The sequence below is a fragment of the Dreissena polymorpha genome, chromosome 10 (assembly GCF_020536995.1).
Source record: "Dreissena polymorpha isolate Duluth1 chromosome 10, UMN_Dpol_1.0, whole genome shotgun sequence".
Lineage (NCBI taxonomy): Eukaryota > Metazoa > Mollusca > Bivalvia > Myida > Dreissenidae > Dreissena > Dreissena polymorpha.
In genome coordinates, this window is record NC_068364.1 from 69589074 (window position 1) to 69609075 (window position 20002).

The 20002-nt window shown below is 35.8% G+C and overlaps 2 protein-coding genes across 2 annotated transcripts; both read left to right on the plus strand.

Annotated features, from left to right (window-relative positions):
• The first annotated feature begins 1255 nt into the window (after positions 1 to 1255).
• On the plus strand, positions 1256 to 12217 carry LOC127846966 (huntingtin-interacting protein K-like). The gene is made up of 3 exons (XM_052378441.1): positions 1256 to 1436; positions 5543 to 5650; positions 11947 to 12217. Exons 1-3 carry the CDS (start codon positions 1284 to 1286, stop codon positions 12040 to 12042), a joined length of 357 nt encoding a protein of 118 aa, XP_052234401.1. The 5' UTR covers positions 1256 to 1283; the 3' UTR covers positions 12043 to 12217.
• A 129-nt stretch (positions 12218 to 12346) lies between these two features.
• Positions 12347 to 16691, plus strand: LOC127846965 (BTB and MATH domain-containing protein 36-like). The gene is made up of 3 exons (XM_052378440.1): positions 12347 to 14182; positions 15145 to 15263; positions 16038 to 16691. Exons 1-3 carry the CDS (start codon positions 13770 to 13772, stop codon positions 16490 to 16492), a joined length of 987 nt encoding a protein of 328 aa, XP_052234400.1. The 5' UTR covers positions 12347 to 13769; the 3' UTR covers positions 16493 to 16691.
• Positions 16692 to 20002: the final 3311 nt, after the last annotated feature.

Sequence of the window (20002 nt, forward strand, 5' to 3'; positions counted from 1 at the left end):
AATATTTGTAGCTGGTAGTAATTGGCACTAACGTGTATTTGAGTCGTGTTCTGAGAAAACCGGGCATAATGCATGTGCGTAAAGTGTCGTCCCAGATTAGCATGTGCAGTCCGCACAGGCTAATCAGAGACGACACTTTCCGCTTTAATGGTATTTTTCGTTTAAAGGAAGTCCTTTTTTACCGAAAATCTAGTAAAAGCGGAAAGTGTCGTCCCTGATTAGCCTGTGCGGACTGCACATGCTAACCTCGGACGACACTTTACGCACATGCATTATGCCGGATTTTCTCAAAACGCGACTCATTTATTTTTCCTGTTTATATAAATCAGTGGATAACTTGACATGTTCTACTATCCAGAGAATAACTGAATAGGTGAAAGCTTTTCATATATGAGTTGTGCTCTGAGAAAACTGGGTAAAATGCATGTGCGTAAAGTGTCGTCCCAGATTAGCCTGTGCAGTCCGCACAGGCTAATCAGTGACGACACTTTCCGCTTTTATGGTATTTTTAGTTCTAAGGAAGTCCCTCCTAACCGAAAATCAACTTTAGGCGGAAAATGTCGTCCCTGATTAGCCTGTGCGGACTGCACAGGCTAATGTAGGACGACACTTTACGCACATGCATTAAGCCCAGTTTTCTCAGAACAAGCCTCATATTATTCAACCAGTACGATTTGTGTCCATATACATCTCACCATAGTCAATTAAAGCAGGTTTTGATTTCTATGGATTTTATCCTCTGACATATGTTTTGAAACGGGTTTTCAATAGGCTATTTCTCCAATTATGGGTTTAGTGGACCTGTTTCATAGGTTGAATTAAAATCCTTTCGTTTGATGATTTTCAGGAACTTCATTTTTAACCTTTCCAGACCACAAGGTGGCCTTATGAGTGTGTTTATAGTCAGTGTCCTTGTTTCTTATATATAAGGAAATCTTCTCCGAGGTTTCAATTAGCCGCAATTTGTTTGGATGATCTTAATTCATGGGTTTAATTCACCATCCTACGTGACGGTGGCATTACAGGAAGGTAAAACAAAAAACACAACATTTAAGAAAATATTAAAATTCGTATTAATATGAGGGAAATAGTAATATAATTCAAAAGTTCTGTTTATAATATTAAATATAGCGCATCTTCTCCCAAATATGTGCAGCCATGGAAATATACAAACAAACTGTATAATTTCCTGGTGCAGTGTGCAAGATTATCGGACACTCAAGATTAACGCACAAGATTGAACATAATTGTGTAGTGTAACCTAATTCGCATGCCTGTACAAAATGTCTGCCGAAGATGAAATCACAGATACCAATTCGGAAGAAAACGCAAATAAAGGGAAGAAGTCAGCAAAATATGACTCAAGTGCTGCAGATTTAGAAAAAGTAACGGATTATGTAGAAGAAACCGAAATTTCGTCGCAAGATATCGGCGAGGTAAGTTGTTTTGTTTTCAGTTTGTTGTAAATGTCACCAGTTTTCGAGACTCTACATAATAACATGTATTAGTCATTACACTTTTACAAGGAGTAATGCAAATCATTAAAAATAAATAGAAAAATTATTATTAATAAACAGAATAATTTGTGATCAGAAGCCGTAGCCAAAATTTACCATATTGTAACCATTTGTCAATCAAGCGTGTTTTTTGGCAAAATAAATCAGGGTTTTTTTTTAGAAAAAGGGGAAGACGCTGGACGCTGGGTAAAAGGGGAAAATCTAGCGCGAAAGAGACATATTTGGGGAAAAAATAAAAACTGTTCATTTTAATGTCTATAACTCGCCTACAGACTTCAGATTTTGTTTAAAAAAAAGAGGCATGTCTCTGACCTTTTTGTTCTTAAACACATGAACAAGTATGATATTAAAGTCAAAGTCCTAAATGTAGTTGCAGGTGTAGATCTAATAATGAGAAATGTTTTCAACTGGGGCCGGGGAACGATGTCAATATTATGATTTCAATTTCATGATGAATGGGTTGACGATATAGATCTGCTACAGTATTGGAAGGGAGAGGTGCGGCAGCTGCCTATTGTCTACTTTCACTTTCACAATAATCCGACAGTATTAATCGATGTTGATAACATGTACCTCCGAATCCTGCTGGGTTTCAACGGTTTTTGATGATTCATTCTTAAAAAATGCGTCAATGCAATTAATATTTTCCGAGTCCGATCGTTTTATTTTGTTCGTGTATGAACGCCAATTGTGAGACTTTTTTTCTGTTTTAACGTTTATATCTTGGCTTTCAAATAACCCGGATGAAAATTCGACTGGTTTCCGGTAATTAATTGACGAAACACCCTTCTCGCGCAAGACCGGAATCCAGTAAAATAGTCACATGATTAATACGATTAGTTACCCGGTTTCCATGACGTACTTTAAGAGCTACATATAGAATCACTGGGATTCCCAGATTTGTGTGTTCGTCGGGAGAGAGAGAGAGAGAGCGAGATCGTTGTACATGGTACAAATTGGATACGTGTCGACTTTCCCAAAAGAAAAAAAAAACATGTCTTTGAGGGTAAAATATTATATTTGGGTGAAAAATTATATTTTTGGGGGGAAATGTTATTTTTAGGGGAAAAATTCTGGTAGGGGAAGACGCCGAATATCGGCGTCACTTTCTTAGTAAAAAAAACCCCTGTAAATACAACTAGATTAACACTGGGTTATATCGGACACCTCAAGGAAAAAGACAGCATAATCTCGATGACTCACTTTTCAAAGCGGAATGCTTTTGTTTTCTTGCTACAGTATCTTTCATGCAACAGTATGGAATGTTCAAATCCATTTTTAACCCATTAGTCAACCAATGAAAATGCACTTAATAAATATTGACGCATCAGGGTAAAACTGGACGTCCCAAGGCTTGTATCGGACACTAAAAAGGCTTAAAATCGGACAGTTGTTGGTTGTAAGTATTTCCGTTGTTGGGCTTAATTGTGATGTTATTTAAGCTGTGAAAAGTCTATACACCGGTGAATCTGTATTTTGAAGCTATATTTTACATATATTGTCAATATACATGTATGGCATATTTACATCGCATACCTTTTCCCTGTTTGGACATATCTGAAAAGCGCGGATATACAAGATATACATTGTTATTTATTGTTATTTGTATTTTAGTTAATGGTCCGTTTCTTCCAATTTCTCTATTTTGCTACCAAGCCATAATGATTCTATAGCTCATCTAATAAAAGTATAGAAAACACACCTAAGTTCTATAGGTCTTGCCATAGTTTGGTGTCCTATAAACCCCGATAGCATTTTACGAAGCATTTACTACCTGGGGATTATCGGACAGTTTAAGTTTTCTTATTTTTTTACAATACATGTAATGTTTGTAATAGTTTTATTATGTTGTTCAGAAGATAAATATATCAGTTAAAATATTTTGTTTTCTCACAACGGTATTCACTCATTTCACAACGTACCGTTACTTGTAAAATGACCGTTTTAAATGATCCCAACTCTCGGATTTTCGCCGAGGTGAAGAGGGGATGTCTCTCAAAACAAACTGGCATCTTCCAATCAAAATCGCCAATTTTTTCCATCACCCAATCAGATGATTGGTTACATAATTAATACTATAAAAACGTATTAAGTAGAATTTAAACAAAGCTCAAAAGGTTGAATGGAAGTCGTTTTGTATGTAAATATTTAACTTTTTGTGGTTGTCTGATAAACCCTGTGTGTCCGATATAACCCAGGGTTACTCTATAGTCTTTAGTATTGACTTATAGATGTTTGTTTATTACCATGAGACAAAGTCACATGATAGTCGAAGTTTACAAAAAGGTTTGTATCCAGGGGTTTTTATCTGATTTTGGGGAAAGGGCCTGGCCTTTTTTGAGGGGAAAAAAATCGCGCGAAACGATGAATTTTGGGGGTAAAAAATCTGCGAAAAGCCGGATTTTGGGGAAAATAAGGAAAGTCTAAAATAATCAATTTAACATATTTTACTGTTTTTAAAACAAATTCAAGGCAACAGATAATTTTATTATGCAATATTTTTCTAGTTTCTACAGTGGATCAGGTTAACTTATATATAAAAAGGTAAAAAAAAAAAAAAAAAAAAATATTTTTTTTTTTTTTTTTTTTTTGGAGGGGAAAATGAAATCTAGGGGAAAATTTACCAGCTGAGGGGAAAAAAAATCCGAGGGTAAAGGGCCGATTTTCGGCGGGTCCCAAAGAAGGAAAAAAAACCCTGGTATCATAACTATTTAATTAATATAGATATATATTTTTTTTTAATGCAGGGCGAGTAGATTAAAGTGAAGGGCAAGTGGATTGTCAGGCCTACTCACCCTGCAGGGTGAGTGGCTCTTGAAAAATTCTTCAAGGCCTGGCAGGCCTCGAAGAATCCACTTGACAGCTCGCATATGCGAGTGAAGTTGACGGTCGGGCGAGTAAAGTTTGTTAAATACTTGACCGACCGGGCGAGTGCTGTTTTTCAAGTTGAGAAATATAAATTCAGTTCCAGAGCTCCTGCCACATAGATACGAATTGCGAACATTTTTTCATGATTGTTAAAAAACTTGTTCACCGATGTTCATTTACTGTAGCTGCCACCCCCATTTTTATACTGCTCAAAGTGGTAGGCATTAAGAATTGTGTTTGTCTGTCTGTACATATGTACAAGCTTATAGCTTGTGTTTTATCTATGGATTGAATCTTGCTCAAACTTTCAGAGTCAATGACCTTAATGTGTAGATAATCGTTAATACTAATGTGAAACTCACAAAAATTAGCTTTTACTGGATAAAGTGACTTTTCTAAATATTCCTTTTTAAACTATATAAGAGAAAATCAAATCTTTATAAATCTTATTCCATTATTTGCCTACCTTTTAATCAGACGCAATAATTTTGAAAATGATAAACAATATTAGACATGTACAAACTGTATAACAGAGGTTTCAGTTTACATTGTTGTTTTTCAATAAAAAAGATGTGAACAACAAAAACAAAAAAATGATTTTTACTCGGTATATTCTCCGCGTTTGTGAGTGGTCATTCCGAAACTTGTTTGTGAAAAGTATAGGTTTGGTTTGTTGCCTCCAATGCCTTATCATATTCTTGTGGAAGGGCCGGTTTAAATGTGTTTCGATGTAAAATATTTTAAAAAGACCATTCCTGATGAAAATGTAAAAAGGTATTCATTAACATAAATGTTCAGATGTAGAAACAAAATCAATAGTATGCAGACAGTACACTAACCCTTTCCCACTTAGAAGCAAAGTGAAAATAGCTATTTGCAAACAGCATAAAACCAGAATAGCCTGCCAGTTACTCGCAGCCTGTTCAGGTTTTATGTTGTTTGCTGCTCACCAGTATCTAAGGTTTGGAAACCAAGCCTTTAAAACTTGAATCTTGAAAGGTCAAATTAGATATAATTGTCTAAGGGACTACAAATGCGTGAAAATATGTTGGTACGTATCTGAGTTGTTAAGGGTTGAACACCTACATGTAAGCTTTGAGTTGATATTTTTTGTGTTGAAAATAGTTGGAGCTCATGTGCAACTTGTATCATTTCAGGCTATAAGAGTAGCAAATGATGAAAATCAGAAAAAGAATGTCGCAAAGAAAGAGAAGGAAAAAGAGCTTTCAAAAATTAAAATATCGAAAGAAGATGTTGATCTTATAGTAAGTATTTTTACTGTGACCTAAAAAAAAAAATTACCTATAAATATGAGGAAAATCAATTGAAGAATCCAGTGAATTATCCTGTTTTGATGCAAGCAGGTTTAAATAAATATACATGAAAATGTTTGTGAGCATGATGTCTTAAGTTAAATTATCCGTAGAGCCCCCAAAAGTATAGTAGCTATAGCACTTGAATAGTAAATAATTGAATTTGACTGCTTTAGGGTGTTACCAAATTTGAAGGTCATTTTTTATTCAATAAAAATCTGAACAACATAATGTTTTTATTAAAGAATTTTGTGAAAATGCTGATTAAACGTTGCTATACCAAGAGCAAGCTAGTATCTTAATTACCTTGATTATATTATAAATACATAACAGTATCCAAACAATATCATATGCTATGCAGTGTTGTGCTATACATTTGACAATTAAAAATCACACTTCTCTTTCTGTGGTTACTATGTGTGAAAGCTTGATTTTTTTAACTCCTCTACTTATCTCAATGCATTGATGATTGTATAGAAAGGAATTGAGGCTATGATGTTATGTATATATTTGGCAGAAATGTCGTCCTTTGATTGTTTTTCCACTATGCAATAAGTAGTGGCCTGAAGCGTGTGCTTTCAATTCCTCCTTAAGATATACAATTCATGTAATGGGTTGACATAATTCTGGCCTTTTGTCTATTTTCTACCATGTTGTATATAGTTATTTTTATGTCCCCCACCCACTACAGTGGGGGACATCTTGTTTTTGCACTGTCTGTTGGTCTGAACGTTGGTCTGTTGGTCTGTTTGCTCCAACTTAAACATTTGCAATTACTTTTTCAATATTCAAGATAGCAACTTGATATTTGGCATGCATGTGTATCTCATGGAGCTGCACATTTTGAGTGGTGAAAGGTCAAGGTCATCCTTCAAAGTCAGAGGTCAAATATATCTGGCCAAAATCGCTCATTTTATGAATACTTTGGCAATATTGAAGATACCAACTTGATATTTGGCATGCATGTGTATCTCATGGAGCTGCACGTTTTGAGTGGTGAAAGGTCAAGGTCATCCTTCAAGGTCAGAGGTCAAGTATATGTGGCCATAATCGCTCATTTTATGAATACTTTGGCAATATTGAAGATACCAACTTGATATTTGGCATGCATGTGTATCTCATGAAGCTGCACATTTTGAGTGGTGAAAGGCCAAGGTCATCCTTCAAGGTCAAACAACAACAAAAAAAATCAAAGCGGTGCAGAAGGGGACATAGTGTTTCTGACAAACACATTTTTCAATATTGAAGATAGCAACTTGATATTTGGCATGCATGTGTATCTCATGAAGCTGCACATTTTGAGTGGTGGAAATTCAAGGTTAAGGTCATCCTTCAAGGTAAAAAAAAATAAAATGTTTCAAAGCAGCATTCTCATGAAGCTGCACATTTTGAGTGGTGGAAGTTCAAGGTCAAGGTCATCCTTCAAGGTCAAGGTCATCCTTCAAGGTCAAAGGTATTTTTTTTATATAAAATTCAAAGCGGCGTTCTCATGAAGCTGCACATTTTTAGTGGTGGATGTTCAAGGTCATGGTCATCCTTCAAGGTCAAGGTCATCCTTCAAGGTCAAAGGTCAAACAACAACAAAAAAAATCAAAGCGGTGCAGAAGGGGACATAGTGTTTCTGACAAACACATTTTTCAATATTGAAGATAGCAACTTGATATTTGGCATGCATGTGTATCTCATGAAGCTGCACATTTTGAGTGGTGGAAATTCAAGGTCAAGGTCATCCTTCAAGGTAAAAAAAAATAAAATGTTTCAAAGCAGCATTCTCATGAAGCTGCACATTTTGAGTGGTGGAAGTTCAAGGTCAAGGTCATCCTTCAAGGTCAAGGTCATCCTTCAAGGTCAAAGGTATTTTTTTTATATAAAATTCAAAGCGGCGTTCTCATGAAGCTGCACATTTTGAGTGGTGGATGTTCAAGGTCATGGTCATCCTTCAAGGTCAAGGTCATCCTTCAAGGTCAAAGATAAAAAAAAAAAAAATATATAATAAAAGCGGCATTCTCATGAAGCTGCATATTTTGAGAGGTGGAATTTCAATGTCAAGGTCATCCTTCAAGGTCAAGGTCATCCTTCAAGGTCAAAGGTAATTTATTTTTATTATTTTCAAAGCGGCGTTCTAATGAAGCTGCACATTTTGAGTGGTGGAAGTTCACAGTTAAAGGTCATCCTTCAAGGTCAAAGGTCAAACAAAAACTCTTTTTTTCAAAGCGGCGTTCTAATGAAGCTGCACATTTTGAGTGGTGGAAGTTCAAGGTCAAGGTCATTCTTCAAGGTTAAAGGTCAAAATAAATAAATTTCAAAGCAGCGCAGAAGGGGACATGGTGTTTCCGACAAACACATTTCTTGTTCTTCTTCTCTCAACTCCTCTTTTAATATGGGATGGATTAGTTAAAAACTTTTACAGTTGAATGACTGTAATGTGCAGATGATCTTAAATGAGAGTCAAATTTTTGCAGAATTATGGTCATTTGTCTGTCTTTTGTTTCCACCATTTAATCCCTATTCCTATTTTTAGCTCACCTGAGCACAAGGTGCTCATGGTGAGCTTTTGTTATCGCTTTTTGTTCGCCGTGCGTCGTCCGTTGTGCACTGTCAATATTTGCCTTGTTTAACTCTCTAAAGGCCACATTTATTGTCCAATATTACATGAAATTTGGTCAGAAGATTGGTGTCAATGATATTTTGGATGAGTTTGAAAATGGTTACGTTTGCTTGAAAAACATAGCTGCCAAGGGGCGGGGCATTTTTCCTTGTACATGTATGGCTTTATATGGCTATAGTAAAATCTTGTTGACACTCTAGAGGCCACATTTATTGTCTGATCTTCATGAAACAAGGTCAGATAATTCATCCCAATAATATCTTGGACAAGTTCGAAAAATGATGCCGGTTGATTGAAAAAAAACATGGCCGCCAGGGGGCAGGTCATTTTTCCTTACATGTATATGGCTATAGTAAAACGTTGTTAACACCCTAGAGGCCACATTTATTGTCAAATCTTCATGAAACTTGGTCAGAAGATTCATCCCAATAATATCTTGGACGAGTTCCAAAATGATGCCCGTTGGTTGAAAAACATGGCAGCCACAGGATGTGGAATTTTTATGTCCCCCACTATAGTAGTGGGGGACATATTGTTTTTGCCCTGTCTGTTGGTCTTTTGGTTGGTCTATTGGTTGGTTGGTTTGCACCAACTTTAACATTTTGCAATAACTTTTGCTATATTGAATATAGCAACTTGATATTTGGCATGCATGTGTATCTCATGGAGCTGCACATTTTGAGTGGTGAAAGGTCAAGGTCATCCTTCAAGTTCAGAGGTCAAATATATGTGGCCAAAATCGCTCATTTTTTGAATACTTTTGCAATATTGAAGATAGCAACTTGATATTTGGCATGCATGTGTATCTCATGGAGCTGCACATTTTGAGTGGTGAAAGGTCAAGGTCATCCTTCAAGGTCAGAGGTCAAATATGTGTGGCCCAAATCGCTTATTTTATGAATACTTTTGCAATATTGAAGATAGCAACTTGATATTTGGCATGCATGTGTAACTTATGGAGCTGCACATTTTGAGTGGTGAAAGGTCAAGGTCAAGGTCATCCTTCAAGGTCAGAGGTCAAATATATGTGGCCCAAATCGCTTATTTTATGAATACTTTTGCAATATTGAAGATAGCAACTTGATATTTGGCATGCATGTGTATCTCATGGAGCTGCACATATTGAGTGGTGAAGGGTCAAGGTCATCCTTCAAGGTCAAACGTCATATAGGGGGACGTTGTGTTTCACAAACACATCTTGTTCCTTATATGGCTATAGTAAAACCTTGTTAACACTCAAGAGGCCACATTTATTTTCCGATCTTCATGAAACTTGGTCAGAAATTTTGTCCCAATGATACCTTGGATGAGTTTGAAAATGGTAACCTTTGCTTGAAACATGGCTGCCAAGGTGCGGGGCATTTTTAGCTCACCTGAGCACAACGTGCTCATGGTGAGCTTTTGTGATCGCTTTTTGTCTGCCGTGCGAAGTCTGTCGTTAACATTTTGCCTTGTGAACACTCTAGAGGCCACATCTGTTGTCTGATCTTCATGAAATTTGGTCAGAACATTTGTCCCATTGATACCTCGACTGAGTTCAGAATTGGGTCATGCTGGGTCAAAAAACAAGCCACTAGGTCAAAAAAAAGAAAAACCGTGTGAACACTGTAGAAGTCACATTTGATGCCCAATCTTCATATAACTTTAAAAAAATGTTTGTCTAAATGATATGTTGGTTGAGTTTAAAGATTTTATAGTTAAAACCTTGTGAATACTCTAGATGTCACATTTATTGTCCAATCTTCATGAAATTTGGTCAGAAGATTGGTTTCAATGATATCTTGGATGAGTTCGCAAATGGTTACGTTTGCTTGAAAAACATGGCTGCCAAGGGGCGGGGCATTTTTCCTTATATGGCTTTATATGGCCATAGTAAAATCTTGTTAACACTCTAGAGGCCACATTTATTGTCTGATCTTCATAAAACTTGGTCGGATGATTCATCCCAATAACATCTTAGATGAGTTCTAAAATGATGCCGGTTTGTTGAAAAACATGGCTGCCAGGGGGCAGGGCAGTTTTCCTTATACGGCTATAGTAAAATCTTGTTAACACTCTAGAGGCCACATTTATTGTTCAATCTTCATGAAACTTGCTCAGAAGATTTGTCCCACTGATATCTTGGATGAGTTTGAAAATGGTAACCTTTACTTGAAAAACATGGCTGCCAAGGGGCGGGGCATTTTTCCTTATACGGCTATAGTAAAATCTTGTTAACACTCCAGAGGCCACATTTATTGTTCAATCTTCATGAAACTTGGTCAGAAGATTCATCCCAATAATATCTTGGATGAGTTCGAAAATGATGCAGGTTGGTTTAAAAACATGGCCGCCAGGGGGCAGGGCATTTTTTCTTATATGGCTATATATAGTAAAACCTTGTTAACACTCTAGAGGTCACATTTATTGTCCTATCTTGATGAAATATGGTCAGAAATTTTTATATTAATGATATCTTGGATGAGTTCAAAAATGGTCACGTTTGCTTGAAAAACATGGCCGCCAAGGGGCGGGGCATTTTTCCTTATATGGCTATATAAGGCTATAGTAAAATCTTTTTAACACTCTAGAGGCCACTTTTATAGTCCGATCTTCATGAAACTCGGTCAGAAGATTCATCCCAATAATATCTTGGACGAGTTCAAAAATGATGCTGGTATGTTGAAAAACATGGCCACCACGGGGGCTATTGAACTTATATGGCTATAGTAAAAGCTTGTTAACACTCTAGAGGTCACATTTATTTTCCGATCATCATGAAACTTGGTCAGAAGATTTGTCCCAATGATATCTTGGATGAGATTCGAAAATGGTTTTGGTTGCTTTAAAAACATGGCCACCAAGGGGCGGGGCATTTTTCCTTATACGGCAATATATGGCTATAGTAAAACCTTGTTAACACTCTAGAGGCCACATTTATTGTCCAATCTTCTTGAAATTTGGTCAGAAGATTGGTCTCAATGATATCTTGGATGAGTTCGAAAAGAATTATGTTTGCTTGAAAAAGAAATGGCTTCCAAGGGGCGGGGCATTTTTCCTCATATGGCTATAGTAAAATCTTGTTAACAATCTAGAGGCCACATTTACTGTCTGATCTTCATGAAACTTGGTCAGAAGATTCATCCCGATAATATCTTGGACGAGTTCAAAAATGATGCAAGTTGGTTGAAAAACATGACTGCCAGGGGGTGGGGCATTTTCTTATATGGCTATAGTAAGACCTTGTTAACACTCTAGAGGCCACATTTATTTTCCGATCTTCGTTAAATTTGGTCAGAAGATTTGTCCCAATAATATCTTGTTATCTTAGGTGAGCGACTTTGGGCCTTTCAGGCCCTCTTGTTTTACATATGTTCTCAATTGTCACTGTCCTGTCATGTGTCTATTTGTCATGATTATTTTATTAAACTTTTATTAATCAGCCCATTACTTTTATTTTGTTACTATTAAATTAATGAAAATTACCTAAAACAATTTTTGATTTGATAAAATTTGAGTTGCTTTGGTTGTGGCAGTGCTTTTATGCATTTTATTTGTTACTTTTTGTACTTTACTTTGTACAATTTATTCAATCTGTATGAAAAAACACCTTGTCATGTGTATTTTGTGTTGAATTTTGTATGCTTACTTTACATTTCAGGTAAAAGAAATGGAAATAACGCGTCTTATGGCTGAGAGAATGCTTAGGGAACACAGAGGAAATGTTGTAGACGCACTCATTGAATTGACTAATTGAAGTGGTTTAATTTTTGTATCTAGGTTAATTTTCTTTACATAAATTTGCATCATGAAAACGTGAGTTTTGTGTATAACATTTTATTTTTACTTTCATCATTTGTTCCCATGCATGAACCTGTAAATGTCTGGACAATTTATTGTAAAAACCTTACATAAAATGGAAAAACCTTCAATTTGTGTTTGACTTAATAAATGTACTAAACAACAAAACTTCTGAAGATAATGTATATGCATGTAATATGTATTACTTGGTTGACTTCTTTGTGACGATTTATATTAATTATTAAACTGTTACCTCTGCAGATAATGTAAGAAGGCCATCAAAGTCATGGTCAAATATAAGGAATTGGTTCCATGCAAGGTTTTCGGAGCAAAACTTTCCATTATGTTATTAATACAATAAATAACTTGACAGACGCGACAAGCATGATGAGATCATGAGACAGAGGGGCGCACCCAAGAAACAGCGAATCCAAGGTTCAAGGTCATACTTCAAGGTCAATTTTAAGAATTCTTTCCCCGACACATTTTCTGTTGCGAAACTGTCCAACCTGGATGATTTTCCATATGCTAGTAGCTTAGTAGAATTGGTATGCATGGTGAGCAAGTGTTCCGCGCATTATCCAGAAGAATGCTTCAAAGGTCACACTTAGCACTTTATCTTAAGAGCATACACGTGTTTTTTTTTTCAACAAACTTGGGATGCGTGACACGCTTGACAAGGAGTGTCGAATGTTATATTGAAAGACCCAGGCCAATGGTCATAGATTTATGGCAAATGCGAATAAACGGATTCTACCCCTATAATAAACACTATGACCAGAACGTTTTCTTTTTCAGCAAAGAATAATGGTCAAATCAGATTGCCGAGTTGGTGGGCAATTTTTAACAAGCACAAATAATCACGTTCAAGACTCCGGTCAAGTTAACAGTTCAATATCAGGTCGAAACTTAGTTGTGGATCAGCATAAATAGGATTTTCACATAATTTGGCGACACTTTTTGCATATTGAGACGGAGTGTACCAGGTCATAAGTTCAATGGTAAAGGTCAGATTTCAAGGTCCAAAATAAGATATCAGTTTAACCTTTTTGCAATATTTACATACAAATACTCTGTTGATGAATGACTAATTGTGATATCAGCGGTCTTGTAAAATACCGACGTACACAAAAGTTTTTATATTGTTTACGCGGTTTTGATATTGTTCACAACAAACGTGGTTAGAAGTTTATCGCGTTGATGAAATTATTTTGCTCGTGTAGCTATAGAGCACAATCAATGTTCAAGGTTATAGCTTTATAACGCAGTCGTTTATTTTATATTAATATTAAGTAAGGGATCTAGGATAAAAGTAAAAATCTTCTCCATGATTATGCATGAAAAAGCATTGTTGTATTTCAATGCCCAGTCTAGACTATATTTGACGAATGTAATATCGTTCACCGAGAAGATGTCAATCATTGTCATCACGCTGTTCTTACTCGCAAAAGTCCTCTGTGCAAACAAATTGGTCAATTGCTTTTCTTTATCTCTTTGTTTTATTGCATTAGATACGCTACCGTTTAATTTATTTGCGTTCCGGACTTCACAAACACTTTACATGGACCGGGTGCGATTTAATGTCCCAAATATCGATTAAAAACCATAACTACAAGTCTTTGATTTACTGTAGTATCAGTACAGTTTTCAAAGTTGTATGGTCTACTGCAATACTAGAAAGTGATGGCGACAGGTAATAATGGGACCAAACAGAACGGAAAACATGTATTTCCCATGATGAAGAAGGATTCTGTGACGAAAGAAAGCAATCAGAAAAATGGACCAGAAAATCGCGCGACGCTGTACAAAAAGCTGACGGAAAATGGCGAAAATCAGTTCAGTAAACGAACAGACATTGAAGTGGGGCAGTGTAGTAAGAGGACAGAAAAGGAAGACAATCAGCGGACAAACCTGTCCAATACGGCGCTAGATAGCAAAATTGAACATAGAAGCAACCCGTCCATCAAACCAGCAGACGACTTTGATAACCCTTTCAAATTAGCAGACGACACTTCGGATCTTCGTCTGATAGTGGAAGGCAGACCTTTGTACGTATCCAAGGTGGTCTTGACCTTAATTTCGCCGGTTTTCAAAAGGTATTAGCAATTACTTTTTTTCATTACATTATATTAATTTTGCTGCACGTGTTAACGAGTATGGTTACACATTAGTTTTTTTGTAAAACCCATTGTAAAAACTGTTATATTACGCACACCAGATGTTATTGTTAAGTAAGTGAGGAAACATGCAAATAAATGTCATCTTTGAGCTAATGACTTGAATCTGAACAATTCCTCATATAAAATACTGGGTAAACTTCAAAAGAATTTTAAAAAAAAACAACATAATGAGCAAAAGTTCTGCATAACATTCGCATCAACGGGAAATTCATTCACGACAGTTATTTCGTGTAAAACCTAACATATGTATGAGCTGTGCTTGTCTTTTGAAAGTCAGGTTCCAAAATATGCTTGAAAGAAAGTCAGTTGCAAAAAGGAGGTTAAACAAGTATAATTTGACATTAAATGACTAAATAGAGATAAAAAAACTAATCGAGAAAATAATATAATTGTGATTGATGTCATATTTTATTATAAACATGAACAAATTCTGTTAAAGTCAAGTACCGGTAATTACACAACCAATTGTGAACGGTTTTCCTTAAATTCAATAACTTATACATTCCTACGTCAACGATATTGAAACAAAAAAACGAGGGAAGCACAAATACCGTAGAGCCGAAAGGGCGTATTCACTGAAAAGGAAAAAAAATGAGTGGCTAACCGGTTGAAAAAAATACGGTACTTCTTGGCGAAATAATCACGAAAACGAGGCCATATTGGAAGTCAGTTCCAACTGATCTCACTTAAACCCAGTTAGCTCCCGTATACGCTTGCCCCCCTCCCCCCAACTGTGTGAACTACTGTCGATCGTTATTTTTTATGATCTGCCAACGATTACACGCACAATACTCCGATTTCCTCCGGAAAATTGCAATACAACTGGAAAAATCGAAATACATGTACTGATCAACATCATTACTTTTGCTTTGAAACAGATTGTTTCGCCAAAAAGAGAACGAGAACATGGTTGAACTTCCGCTTCCGGGTAAGGAATGCACAGACGTCATCCAATTTCTGTCCTGCGTGTACCCGGACAGACTAGCACCATTAACAGGTGGGTTGCGTATGCAAGAGCAAACTGAAGATCGCGTACACACGTGATTGAGTAAATCGGACAAAGGACTTCATTTAGTTACTTATTTTGGCCTCGTTCTGAAAACACTTGGCTGAATGCAAGTGCGTGAAGTGTCGTCCTAAATTAACCTTCGCACATTCATTAAGCCCAGTTTTCTCAGAACGAAGCTTATTTAATAACCGAAGTTGCCATATTTATGGAAACAGCCTTTATTATACACACACAATTATTCTCCACGTAAGAAATCCTGCAATGACAAATTGTTGATGGTATAGTAAGCTATGCATATCCGTACAAAGGTTACATTTGTATACTCCTTTAATAAGGAAAATTATCCGCATAGCATTGCTGTGCATTATTTGCGCCCAGTCCTTTTTGATCTATTTAAGGTATGCTTAATGTCCAAGGGTGTTTTTCAATGACAAATGACGATCATGTTTCTTTAATTCATTTACAGTCTCTAAAATCATTAAATGACAAAGCTCGTCTTTATCATGTTATTTGTCTTTACTAATCAACCAAATACTTAGTTATTAGTTGATTGAAGTATGAAGGTTATTTTCGAAACATTTTTCTGTTCAATCTTTCTTGATCACCTACAAAATGTTGCATTTGTTTTTATATATACAGGACAAATATGTTGCCTCATTGAAATACTTACCCCGGTACTTGCGAAAATTACGTAGATGCAAATAAGGTATTTATAATACTTTTGACGATTATCTTATAATAACAATTACAAGTATATTGCAGACAAAAACGTCGAAGTTGTGTTGCTATTGGCGGAGGAATACGAAGTCCATCGTTTGGTAGAAAAATGCGAAGATTTCATGATCAAGGACATAGAAATCACCGCAGCAAGTAGTCCCCATACCGAAAAAGTAGTCCGATATTTGTATTTGGCTGAGAAATTCGGGTTGGAAGCTTTGCAAAAGGTTGCTTTTGACACTGCTGCAACGATGCATTCAGATTCACTGGAAAACGTTCGAGAATTCTGGGAACTTCCGCCAGTTACCACGACAAATGTATTCATCCGCAGACTGAAACTGTTAGAAACTATCGGAAAGACAATAATGAAGAAAATCAAAGAGACGCGAAATCACTGCGCACTATATCACAAACACGACGCTGAACATGATGTGACTGTTTGTCTAAAGTGCTGTGCTAGCATAGGCAAACTTGTTATGGTTGAGTTCAAGCACTTTTAAACGTGGACGTTTTCTTAAAACAAGAAACGTGTCCATAAGACACGGATGCAACCACCTATATATGCAGTATTGACGTTTATGTAGCCTAGACTTCATCAATATTTTACATTAAAAATGTTTTCGAGTGCATGATCTTAGCAATTGCCTTGATGTATGCATTTACAAAGGTTGTTCTTGTAGAAATATATTATAGCCAATACACGCTTGTAGTAAACGTAAACTGAAGCACAATCTTAAGATCAGTCCAGTCGGCTTGTGAAAAGATCGACATAGCAGTCTATTTTAACAAACAATGATCTTTACTCCCACCCATTCACATGCAATAACCATTAGTGCCTTAAAATAAGGTACCCACGCATCACGTTCCATTTCACTTCATCAATTCATGCTCGAGTACCTGAGTGGAAACTGTCAGTTTTGACCTTGGTCGCACCGAACCCACGTGATATCTTGAGCAAGATTTTCATATTCTATTTCTAAACATTAAGTATGGTCAACATTGCAAATAGTTGTTAAATTAATTTGTGACACACTTTTTAAATGGTGACCTCGATTCCATCTCAAACATATGCAATATCAAATTAAGTTTTATTACAATAGCCCAATTTATTCTCTATGTGAGCTTATATGACCTTAAAGCCCAAAGACCCCATGCTCTCTCAATGTATATTTTTTATAGAGTTTCATTTACAAAATATTAAATTTATGTTAAGTAAATGACAAAGAGGCCCGATTCCCGAAATTGTTCAAAAGTCTCTCCATACTTAAAAAAAATGCGCAAAATTATTTGAAAATATTCTTTCATGAGAGGAGAAGATCTATGGCTTAGAGTTTTATATTTGACTTTATATTCAAGTACGACATTGGCCTTGGACTCGAGGACCAGGTTCTAAGGCGAGAGACACACCGTTTCATCACACCTGTCGGGTTATTTAAAAATCCTTTTATGATTGATAAAATTAGGCCCCAGGCAGGATCTAAGTGTGACATGAACTTTGGGCACTATCTTATAAGAGATTTTACGAAGTTTAAAATATGACTGAATTTTAAGCTCAAAAGATTTTTTTTTATTTATAAATAATAAATGTTAATAATGTATGATGAAAATATTCCTTAAACAGGAAATACTCGTGAACATTGTAATGGATTGAAATTGTTTGCTTAAACAAGCTCATAATTGTAATTGGTGATTTGTGTTTTTAGTTAATAAAAAATGTATTGTAAATAAAATTTAAGGATGTGTAAAAACACAAGCTTCATGAGCTCCTATAAATGAGTGACAACTAGTGGGAAAGTTTCAATTCAATTCGCACAACTTAACATTTAAAAACTTAATGCAAATGTATAACGAAACTTACTTACGTGAATCCACTTAAACAGCAAACAGGACTAAAAACGGGCAAGTGGGGCCTGAAAAGGGGCAGGGTGACCTATTTTAACTAAAATAGCCTGATGGTAAACTTTGTGAATTGTTAGTGAATTAATTGTGCTTTTTAAAAGTAAGTTGTTATACACAAGAATCCAGTCAGCATATCTGCCAGGAGGTATGTTCATCATTAAAAATTATTTGATGTTATTTTGATGTTATAACAATTTACTCGAAAATTGACAAATGACAGATTGGAAAAGTGTGGGCATTCATACCAGGGGGGGGGGGGGGCGGGCGGGGGCTGCCGTTTTCCTCTTCTTTAATCCCTATACATGTTCTTGTGTGCAACACATGATCTCATCAGTATTAAAAATGCTGAATTATGTCTAAGATATGTCAAAGTAATTGAGCCGTGCTCAGTGAAAAAGGGGTTTAATGCATGTGCGTAAAGTGTCATCCCAGATTAGCCTGTGCAGTGTGCACAAGATAATCAGGGAAGACAATTTCCGCTTGTATGGTATTTTCTGTTTTAAAGGAAGTCTCTTCTTAGCGAAAATCCAGTTTAGACAGAAAGTGTTTCCCTGATTAGCCGGTGCGGACTGCACAGGCTAATCTGGGACAACACTTAACACACTTTTATTAATCCCCTTTTCACAGTGCTAGGCTCAAGTCAATGCTAAACAAAGTTTTTGTTCGAAAAGAAATCAAAACCATAGTCATTACGTATGAACCAACAGACAGGGTAAAGTCTATATATGCCCCCAGCATTGACCGTGGAGGCATACAAAAAGGCAGATTGAACCACACATATTTTTAGGTAGGACTGTTTTAACTATATAATGGGCAGTTTGAAACTGCTTCCTTCCCCTGCATACCAGTTTTAAAACTATGACAGTCGTCTTTTGTCAGTTTTGTTACCATAATATCTTGAATTCTAACACGACACGTGCCAAATTTTATATAAACAAAGAGTTACTTAACAAAACTTGCCGATACATTTTCCACCAGCGTAATAATCCGGTATTTTATGAATGAAAGTTTATCTGATCGACAGAACAGCCGAAAGTTATTTTTATGGGCGGAACTTCACATAAAATATTAGACAAGAAACAAAGATACATTGTGTAAATCTTTAGTAAAAACCGGGTTAGAATCGAAATCATTCGTGTACGTTACAGTTTGTTGTCGAATAACCCACGACCGGGAGTTTAGATGCGTGGTTTCAAATCACTCGTGCGTCGCATTTAAACCGGTACCATTTGTAATATAGTAGTAAATAAATGTCTTGTTATATAAAAACGGTATATTCCACCATATTCTTGTGTTCAACAAAAATATACCAACCATAGCTTAACAAACGACATTTACAGTAAACCGAAAATTTATAGATAGATATACCGGTACTTTGAATGTGCATTCCAACTTTTTGCGATAGTTTAAAACAACTCACTTCTTTTTATCAACATATGCGGAATAAAAGTATGTGCACGTTAATCTAATGCCCATGTCATTCACTATTCTCATTAAAAATGTAATTCATTTAAACTTTTCGGCTCTGCGAAAATTATTAATTTGGTTCGTGCATGATTGGTATTAGCCACGCAATGTTTACAATGTTAATAATGACATAAACAACACTTGTACGAAGAAAAGTTTTGTATACAAGCGTTTATTTCCTCATCATACAGCATATTAGGTTTAATTGGCATTTAACTGGAAAAAAAAATACATTTCACATGACGGATTCGACGATTTTCAAATATAATGATTTCAAGCTGCGTGTTATTGAAAGATATTTAATTTTGAAAAACAATTAAAAGTTTAAACATCTTACCTATTTTAAGGAGTCAAAAAACTACATTTTGCTTTAATATTTTCAGAAAAAAGATACTTTCATTAGCGGTTTGGTATCTAGTATGACTCACATGCAAAAACAAAGCATTTCATTAAAATATATGCTGCTTAACGCCGCTTTACACCCCAACATAAATAATGATAGACAAATCTTAAGAGACCATATGTTTTCGGTCAAGTAGTTAAATGAAAGAGGTCAAAATCAACATATTTATATACATACATTAATAATTATTATCATTTTATTGAATACCCGATAATGTCGGATTTATTAAAGCACGTGTAGA

Coding starts and splice junctions, on each gene's coding strand:
- LOC127846965 (XM_052378440.1), top strand. CDS start 13,770: ATGGCGACAGGTAATAATGGGACCAAACAGAACGGAAAACATGTATTT. Junction 14,183..15,144: donor ATTTCGCCGGTTTTCAAAAG/GTATTAGCAATT, acceptor GCTTTGAAACAG/ATTGTTTCGCCAAAAAGAGA. Junction 15,264..16,037: donor CAGACTAGCACCATTAACAG/GTGGGTTGCGTA, acceptor AGTATATTGCAG/ACAAAAACGTCGAAGTTGTG.
- LOC127846966 (XM_052378441.1), top strand. CDS start 1,284: ATGTCTGCCGAAGATGAAATCACAGATACCAATTCGGAAGAAAACGCA. Junction 1,437..5,542: donor CGTCGCAAGATATCGGCGAG/GTAAGTTGTTTT, acceptor GTATCATTTCAG/GCTATAAGAGTAGCAAATGA. Junction 5,651..11,946: donor AAGAAGATGTTGATCTTATA/GTAAGTATTTTT, acceptor TTTACATTTCAG/GTAAAAGAAATGGAAATAAC.